At 43.1% G+C, this 9,290-nt stretch overlaps 1 protein-coding gene across 3 annotated transcripts in view; it reads right to left on the bottom strand.

The window, feature by feature from the left end:
• Positions 1-9,290, bottom strand: part of Tfap2b (transcription factor AP-2 beta) — a 29,670-nt gene that overhangs the window by 15,499 nt on the left and 4,881 nt on the right. For all 3 annotated transcript variants that reach the window (XM_028766661.1, XM_028766660.1, XM_028766662.1), the window contains exons 2-3: positions 8,705-9,163; positions 3,821-3,881 (exon numbers count right to left, since the gene is read on the bottom strand). In XM_028766661.1, the coding sequence (XP_028622494.1) occupies positions 3,821-3,881; positions 8,705-9,163 (520 nt within the window). The remainder of the gene's footprint in view (positions 1-3,820; positions 3,882-8,704; positions 9,164-9,290) is intronic.

Genomic DNA, 9,290 nt, shown 5'->3' with positions numbered 1-9,290 from the left:
AGAGAGAGAGAGAGAGAGAGAGAGAGAGAGAGAGAGAGAGAGAGAGAGAGAGAGTGTATATCTCCCCAATACAAAGGGTTGGTATTCTTTACTGACAGAATCTGAGAACCTGAAACTTGACTAGGGTCTCACCATGTTTTTAGTGTGTCATCTGACCTTGAGAAAGTCATTTATCTTCTCCAGTGTGTGAACTTACAGGTTCCCACACTTGGGACAGTAAAAAGGAATGTCTGATCTTTAGAGTTTTGAAATTCTGAGTGCTCCTGGTATATGTTTCTCTGTGTCTCTGTGTCTGTCTCTGTCTTTCTGTGTATGTGGTGTGTGTGTGTGTGTATGTATGTTGCATCTCCTTCCCTCCCTCCCCCCCTCCTCTCTCTTTCTCTCACTCAGTCTGTCTCTCTCTCTCTGCCAGGTTATTGAGAGGAGGAAAGACATACCTTATAGGTCTGACTGACTTAGACTCTTGGTGAGAAATTCCTTCCTTCTAGGCTAGAAGGAAGAATCTCAAAAGAATCGGCTACAGTTGAGATTTGGAATTTTCTTTTTACTCCTCCTCTCCAAGAAAACCCACACCAAAATGTTTGTGTGGGGAAGGGGCCAGAACTAACGGGGAAAATGTGGAAGAGAGTGGAGGTTGAACTGAAACTAACCAAACAGGATATCCCTAAGACCAATAAAAAAAAAAAAAATGCCCCAGAGTCACAGCATTTGAACCTTGGACTCCAGCCTCAATAACCTTTCCAAGAAATTCTGACATATTTTCTGCTGTCTAATGTGTCAAGCAGATTGCATAGTGGTCTCTGTTCCAAATCCCTTTTCTTCAGGCCAAGGTAAGCCTTGTAAGTTAAGCTATAGGAAGATGGCAATGATCATTTATGTTAGCTGGGCACTACTCCCCACCCCACTCCACTCAGATTCCTAATCTTAATGGAACTGAGAGTTAAGAATGATTTTTTAATGTCTCGTTGGATTTTTAGACTGTTAATGTACCGAATCCTTCTCATTATTACTTTATTGATTGCTCATTGACCAGCCCCCTTCAAATCGTATTAACCACCCTCTGCCGGTTTAGATTAGGAGACTTTAAAAAGCACCTTTCATTACTCCCCCCTCCCCAACTCCTGCCATAGAGTTGAGACTAGGCAGTTTAATGGGAGCTCTAATGGGGCAGCTAAGAAGAGAGGGGCCACGGTCCCTGCCGATTGCATTAATAGCTCAAAGGGGGCCAATACAGAAAATTAGCCGTAAACGAGCTCTGGAGATCTTCAAATGAAAGAGCCATTTATCACGCTGGCTACCTTCACTCCACTCGTTTGCTCTCTCTACTGGGAACAACTCATTTCCTCTTAACTAAATTACTTCAGAAATGTCAGCTAAGCCCACATAGCAAACATAACAAGAGAGGGAGTCTATAACGTATTGGGTGATATCAACAGGGAAGAAAAATGACATGGGTTAAGTTTTAGGAGTGGCTATGACACAACCTGACAGACAAATAGATCTTTTATACCTAGGTAATTAGGTTTCATAAACACAAGAGAGGGGATGCGTAAATATGGGCTAGTTGCTGGCCTTTTACTAACGAAGTATAATTTTCTAAAAAACTGTCTAAATGCCCATTAGAAAACAAATTAAGCAACCAAGTCCCCTGCTAGTTGCTGAAATTTAGAATATTCAGTTCAGGAAACTTTCTCACCTCTCTACAGAATTAATCTCACAGAAGCATTCCTCATGGGGATAGAAATATGTAAAGATGGGAGAGGAGAGGTGGGGAAGGAGCTAATGAACCCATAACTTTATTTTAAGTGGTTCCTGGTGAGTTAGAAAAATAAATCAAACATTTGTTCATTTTTTTGCCTATGGCTTTTAAAAGATAAAAATATAATATTAGGATCTTTTCTTTATGTAATAAAGCAAACATTCCAAGTATCGAATAATGGAACTGACCTAACATTCATATTTTATTACTCACCTCAAATCTATTAACATGAGCAGGGGATTACTTTAGTGTTTTAAGCCATGCATGCTTTTAGAAAGCTTTGGAGGAAAACATGTGGCAGTTTGAGAAAACAGAGAGAGCAATTTTAGTCAACACTCTTCTTTATCCCTGGAAATTACCTTGTGCATAAATATTCATGCTTCTCTGGCAAACATATTCAAAAATGGCAACCAAATGCTTCCCACATCTAAGAAAACCATGAACCTCATTTTTCTAGGCAAGCTAAGTTTCAGATATTTTTATTGGCCTGAATATTAATAACATTTCTGATTGGTCATCTGCTGGGCATGTCCCTCTGCCAGCCAACTGATGTTGCTAGGATACCGAACCCTGAGCTAAGCTGTTCTAGCTTGCCACAAAGAGGGAGGGGGAAATTAAACAACAGTGACAATAGGAAACAGAAAAGCTCCTCCCTCACCCCACCCCAATCAACCAGCAATTACCCAAAGGAGAAGACTCAAGAGAAACCAGTGAAAGTAAGTACTCAACACATTTGCCAGCTTAAGCGTACACCATGAGCGTACCAGCCAAAGATGGTGTTACCTAAAGAATACTGGGCAACATTAAAAAAAAAAAAACCCACACATTTCAAAATCAAAAGGCACCATTCAGCTGCTGTTTCTCCTTTCTACCTCTCAAAGCTATACATACATGACTTTTTAAAAGGAGAAACTTGAGCACACTTTTAACCCCTTCAGCATTCTCATATCACATTCTCCTATTCCCCCAATTTGAGTCTGGGTGAATTACTTTCTAAATTAGTCTTTTCTTTAATAATTTTCCGTTACTGTTAAGAGGCTCGAGTGAATCACGAATGGCTGAGGCTGGGGTTTGTTGACTCCTAACATAAAGACTATTTTCCTCTAGCTTCCATAAGAAAAGGCAGTAGTTAAAACTGTGTTTTCCAATACCAGTCCATAGGATAATTAAAGATCGCAAATGTGTACACATTCGATCTCTTAAATCTGTGGCATGTGACTGACATTCAGGCCTTGAAGCCGCTACCCTAATCGCCAGACATTCTCTTAGTGACTGTCAGAGAAGAGGAGAAAAAAAAAAATTAAGCAGCTGCAACGCGCCTGAAATGAGTTATTGTAATTACATTTAATTAGTTTAATTAGTTAATTATTTTGCTTACAGCTGTACAAGAGATTGCAAACATTTGTTAATATCACATGCCCTTTAACAGTATGGGGTGATTCCACAGTCATAGTAAATCATGGGTGCATATGCAGGAAGATTTAGATGCTTGCGTAGTCCGCCTCTCAGGATGAGCATCTTTAGAAAGCATTTGGCACAATTAAAAAATAATAATAAAAAAAGGAACAACTCATAACACAGAGAGAACTGGTAACACAATTACCACCACTCCCCACCCCACCCCCCCAAAAAAATCAAACCAAAAAACAAGGGTTGAGGGGAGCTATCTCCATGACACAGACTTTCACACAGCTAAATCCAGTTATGAACAAAATAATAATAGCATAGTTTATAAACCGGTGCTTTGCAGCCGTTTCACCGCATCATGATAATTGGTCATGTAAGATGCATTTTGAATGACTACCGTATATATTATGAGAAAAATGGCCATTGTCAGTGTTGCTCTGATCTCAATCCTGGTTTTTGACAGTGTTTCCATTCTGTTTGGTCCTATTTCCTTTTTCCCAGCATGCCCTTCTACCTTATCTGAAACCACTGTCTGATTACAACAAATGTTTTAGTTATTTTTTTTGTCATATAAAATATAAGACTTCCCCAAGGTGAATGCTTATCGTAAATACATTGAAATCTTTGCTTACATTTGAAAGGAACAATCCATACCTTTTTTAATGACTGACTGGTCCAATAGGTTCATGCCGCTGTTATTGGCATCTTCAACTGACTGTGAATATAAAAACATCGCCATTCAAATTGACTGGATATTAAAGAATTCCATACATAAATCATGTCACAGGAGTTTCTATTATTTCCATTTATATTAATTCACAAAGGGAGGTTTTATTATTATCCTTATTATCTCCAACTCAACATAGAAATGAAATTCACTGAAATAGTAAATTCTCGAGATAGAAGAAAAAGAAAGCAGAACCTATGAGAAACATCTGGTGTGTAGTGTTGACTTTGTTATTATCCGAAACACAGATATTATACAGACACATAAACTTTTATACTATTTGTCCAAATGAATTGTGAAAAGTTGGCAAAAGCTAAAAGATTTCTCACCAATATCAGTTAAAGCAATTTTATTTTTGTTTTTTCCCCCCTTCTATCCCAGTGCATTCAACCCCAGAGTCGTTTTTACAAATACATAATAGTTTATATTATGGGATTTTAATTAAAGTCTGAGCAATTTGGAATGGAATGCAAACAGCAATACAACAGCCTCCAGGACCTCACACCCACTGTAATCCACACACGTTCCTGTTCCTGTGAGCTATGAGCTTCTTGCTGCAGGATGACAGTCCCTGCAGGAGAGGAGCCTGTACAGGGTTCCACACACCCCCTCTGGCATGCTGGTGCTGCTGCCTAGCAAGGAGCACACCTGTTAGGAAATCAGGAACTACGTGGTACACACACACACACACACACACACACACACACACACACACAGAGGATCCTCCCAGTCAGCACCTTGCTAGTAACAAGGAATATCCATCTTCAGTTTCATCCCAGAGAGGGGAAGTTTCAACTCAGATTTGGCAGTACTTCTGAGAGAAGCGTTGTTGGAGCTAGTTCCTTGCTGTCAGGACTTCACGGGGAACCAGGCCTTCTAGCTGTGCATTGTGGGGTGTCAAGAAAGCAGATTCCCTTCCACCCTCCCCACTCCCAAGGAAAATACCCACTATCTTTTTGAACCTCACAACTGTTTCCCTTGATCTTTTGGAACTTAGGTTTGAACCAATTTGTCACCCACTCTATAAAGAAATATCAAAAGGCCTTTGAGAGCAAGGTGTCTCCCCAGCGCTTCCTATCCATTCAGGATGCTTCCTTAGACAGGGTGTGAGTCCATCACAAGGAAAAAAAAAGACTATCACAAACAAGCAATTGTGGCTTGAGAAATGAGACATTCTAAACCATCAGGGGGTATTCTCTGCTTGTTTCTTCTCAATCTTACTAGTCACTCTTCAGCTCTTGGAAGGCGGAGGGTGGGGTGTTCCTCCATTTGAACTGTTTTCTATGTTGAAGACTGCCATACACATCTTAATTGTGGGCAGGTACCTTAAAAATATTTCATGAAACTTGTTCTTAAGTTTCCAGGGGACCTTGTCCCATATATAGGCAGCCTCACACTCAGTTCACACCTTTCTAAACTCTGTGTGTGTGTTCCTGTGCGTGAATGTGTGTGTGTGTGTGTGTGTGTTTGTGTCTTGGCAAGGGCTATGGGTCCACCAGGGACAGAACTATTTACCTGTTTCGTGGGAGTGAAACCCATCACATATAGGGCTGGACTCATGAGTCCCCCCCAACACACACCTCACAACCATGTTGGTGCACAAATATGTATCCACGCCTCATCAGCAACGTGGGGTAGTTGTGGTAGTTAATGAGAAGGCTCTTGTCTGATTTTCTATCTAATTACGGCCGCCTGCTGGGTTTTTGTACAGGATATTCACGCAGCATGCTGGCGCTTAATCGTCACAGGGAGGATCGTAAAGATTTAATTAGGACTGCATGCGGAAGCGCAGAAAAACAACTCAGACTCATAATTACTAGACTTCTTTAGTTAAAAGTGATACCAGGGGTTGCTTTAAGACACAAGGGTGTGTTTTGAGTGATGTGTGTGTGTGTTTGTGTGTGTGTGTGTGTGTGTGTGTGTGTGTCTGTGTGTAGGGTTCACTTAATAGCATTATATGTTAATACTTGTGGGTGGTGGGTGGTAGAGGTGATGGCAGGTTAGAGAGCCAAGCTGTGAAGAACAAGATGCCTGTGTGGCAAGTAAACAAATCCACAACTAGGTGTCCCCTCATTTTCTTTTTCTGTAACCATTTCCCCCTGAGTTTTTAACACTGCCCCCCCTCCCCAATGGGTGAAATGTAGCATACCCGGAACCCAGACAGCGATCAGCTAGTTTAATAGCCCCTGTGAGTAAATTGAAATAGAAATTGACAGGGTTTTATAGTTTCATTTAAAAAATATTAGAAGCATTTGGTTAATTAGCTCTTCTCCTTTTCTCTCACAGGGCGGGCGGCCTCGTGAGTGTGCCTCTAGGTCACATGAAATCCCCCCAATCCTGGACCCATAGGGCCTAGGCAGCAGCACCCTCTGGCTGTCTGGTCCCTGGCTTCCAGTGTCCTGAATGCACATTGCCAGACCCTTGAGATAGAAGAAGTGATTCTGACGTCCAGGCCAAACCAATCTGTTGTCACTTCTAGAGACTAGAAAGGTGCTGACACCCCTCTTGGGTTTGTGGTCGCCTGGTGTGTGGAGTCCTGACAGCTTCCATAACTGTATCTAGCTCCAGAACTTGGCAGTGGATTCTTATGGGGGGGGGGGGGGCGCTGATCTGTTAGACTTCTGGAGCCTAGGGACTCATCTTCTCCTTCCTTCCCTGTACCATACCAGCCTTTCCCTAGCCCTATCACAGAGACCACGCTGAGACCAGCCTCATACCCTTGTCTTACTATTGAGGCTGGCATGGGCTGCATTCCTAGTACTCCTCACACTTAGGGCTGTTGAAGAAGGTCCCACAGGATTCTCTACATTGCCAGGCTATCAGCTGAAGGAAGAGGGAAGTAGGGAGCTCTCTCTAACCCCACAGTCTCAGAGCAAACTGCATCAGCTCAGAATAGATGCTGGGTTTCACTTAAATACTCTAAATCCATCCAGTTGCTTTATTATATTCTCCCAACAACACTTTTTTGGCTTTGTTTTTCCCCCTTCCTTTGCATTTTGCTAAACATTCAAAAACCCCTTAGAGTTCTGACTTAAAGAAAACATTCTAAATCCAAAGAGACTTGCTCCTTATTTTGGAGAGGCATTCCAGGGTTCAATTGCCTGAGTCCCTTGGCCTTCAGGTGCAAGTAGAGGTAGTGGATGATGTTAACACCCCCAGTGGTGCTGAGGATGTGTAATGGTAGTGGGTGATGTTAGCATCCCCAGGGTAATGGGGATGTTTTGTTGATCCACCTTCATTATTCAGTACTTTGAACCATACTCAGAAAGGTTAATTTAAAAACTTTCCCCCCAGACGCATATTACCCCAATGCATTAAAAAAAAAAAAGGCTCAATATTTCTTTTCTTATATGGTATTCTGAAATGAGCAATACCTCCAGACAGACACAGCTCACTAAAAATCAACAAAAACATCACTCTTGGTACTATGGGTGAATCAGATGATTTCCTTTTTTTAATAACAAGGTTCCTCTAAAACAATGAGGCATTACAGGCCATACAGAGGTGGTGTTTGACACTGTCACCACGTTTTGACTGTTTTTGAATACACACACACACACACACACACACACACACACACACACATATGAATAATGAAATGGAAAAGAGAAGGTAGCCAAGCCTCCTCTTTTCTGGTAATGAGGAATGAATATATATATATATATGTATATATATATATTCATATTCCCTCTCTTTTCCATTTCAGTTTCCTTTGCTCCAGAAGTAAGTCCACAATGATGCATAACTGTGGCAATGAGGTCCAAGTGTCAATTAAATGCTGTACAACAATATTTATCTTTTCTGGAGACTCGTTAAATCTGGGAGAGTAGGTGACGCAGAACTGTTCAGAATCACCCTGACAGTATTTAGGAATCATTTCTTTGATGTTTCTTTGTTTAGTTTAACCAAGTATTCTCATCTAAGACAGGCTCGGATGCGTAGGTTGCAGATGGGATACTGGGTGGGTAAGGATTGTGTTTTGAACCTTTTGTTTTAAAGAATAAACAATGATACCTCTTCAAGAGGGATGGCAACCTCCGGGAGGGGCGACAACTGTCAGAGGAGAGGGCTGAAGGGGAAGGTGGAGAACATTGCTTTATAATCAATTAATTGGCCCTCCAAGAGACGCAATTTCCAAACTGCTATCGTGTCCTCATGGATTCCAGAACCCAATCTCAGCTTTCTCTGTCGACCCCCCATCCCCAGCAACGATCCCCTTGTCAGATGATGGCCTTAGAATTCTGCTTGGGAAAGGGGCTCTGCAACTTTTGGAAATTCAGAGCAAAGGGACCATAAACAAACACTCAGAGTGTATTATCATTCCTAGCCTTCCACACCAGAGAAAAAACCTAGATCCTTCAGTGGCCCTTGTGTCTTCTTGTTTAGAGCTCTGTTCTGTAGACAGCCAACACTTTGTCCACCAAGCCAGCGGGACAGGCTCAACTATGGATTACTCCTGGAGCCAACTTCTCCACACAAAGCAACAGAAAATGACAAGTCCAGTAACTGAGTCAAGACGAAAACATTAACCTTGATGGCAGTGACTGTAAACTATCACAAACGTATTTCCTCCTTCGAGATTTAATTTCCAGCCGTCCTGTCATTCATAAACGGATCTCTAGAAACCGTCACCACGTAGTCACACAAACACACACTTTTGTCCTGTCTGGTTGGTCCGGTTCTAAAGATGACAACCCTCCCCCACCACCACCACCAGAGAAGATCAGGCCGCCCCTCCCCCTTTCCTCCCCTCGCCCCCGGCATTCTTCCTCTATTATCGGTTATGCTTATTTTTGTTTGTTTGGAATTACCTGCACGTCTTCCATGCCGGGATGCCCAAGGCCGTGCAAAGAGAGGCTGTCGCCCATGCCGGCGTCCAGGCCGTGATGCGCGGAATGCAGCAGCACGTCCGGCCGGCGGACAGAGTGGTAGTCCCTTCGAGGGTCAAGGCCGGAGAGCTGGGGCAAGGCTGCCCGGGGCTGGGGCAGAAGAGAGCCGGCTTCTGAACCCACTTCTTGGCGTTGTCGTTGCCCCCACGGGTGCTGCTGGGGCTGATGCAGAGGGTTCAGGGAGTAGGGATCGTTGACATGGGAGTACGGGTCTTGACTCTGGTGGTAGGGTAACGGCTGGTAGGGAGGCGGGAAGTAGGGTGGCTGGAAGTCCGATGATGGTGTGTGGGACAGCGGCGGGGCGCTCGAGTAGGGTCCTTGGGACACAGAGCCCAGCTGAGACAGTCTCGAGCTATGGCTTGGGACGCCATCGTGCCGGTCCTGGGAGGCGAGAGAGGAGCGAAGGAGGAGAAAAGAAAGGGAAGAAGGGAGAAAGAGAAGGAGAAGAAAGAAGAGAAGAGGGAGAGAGGAGAGAGGAGAGAGGAGAGAGGAGAGAGGAGAGAGGAGA

The sequence above is a fragment of the Grammomys surdaster genome, unplaced genomic scaffold (assembly GCF_004785775.1).
Source record: "Grammomys surdaster isolate TR1022 unplaced genomic scaffold, NIH_TR_1.0 169, whole genome shotgun sequence".
Lineage (NCBI taxonomy): Eukaryota > Metazoa > Chordata > Mammalia > Rodentia > Muridae > Grammomys > Grammomys surdaster.
Note: the sequence above shows the minus strand (reverse complement) of the source record. Positions and strands in the feature narration are given on the sequence as shown.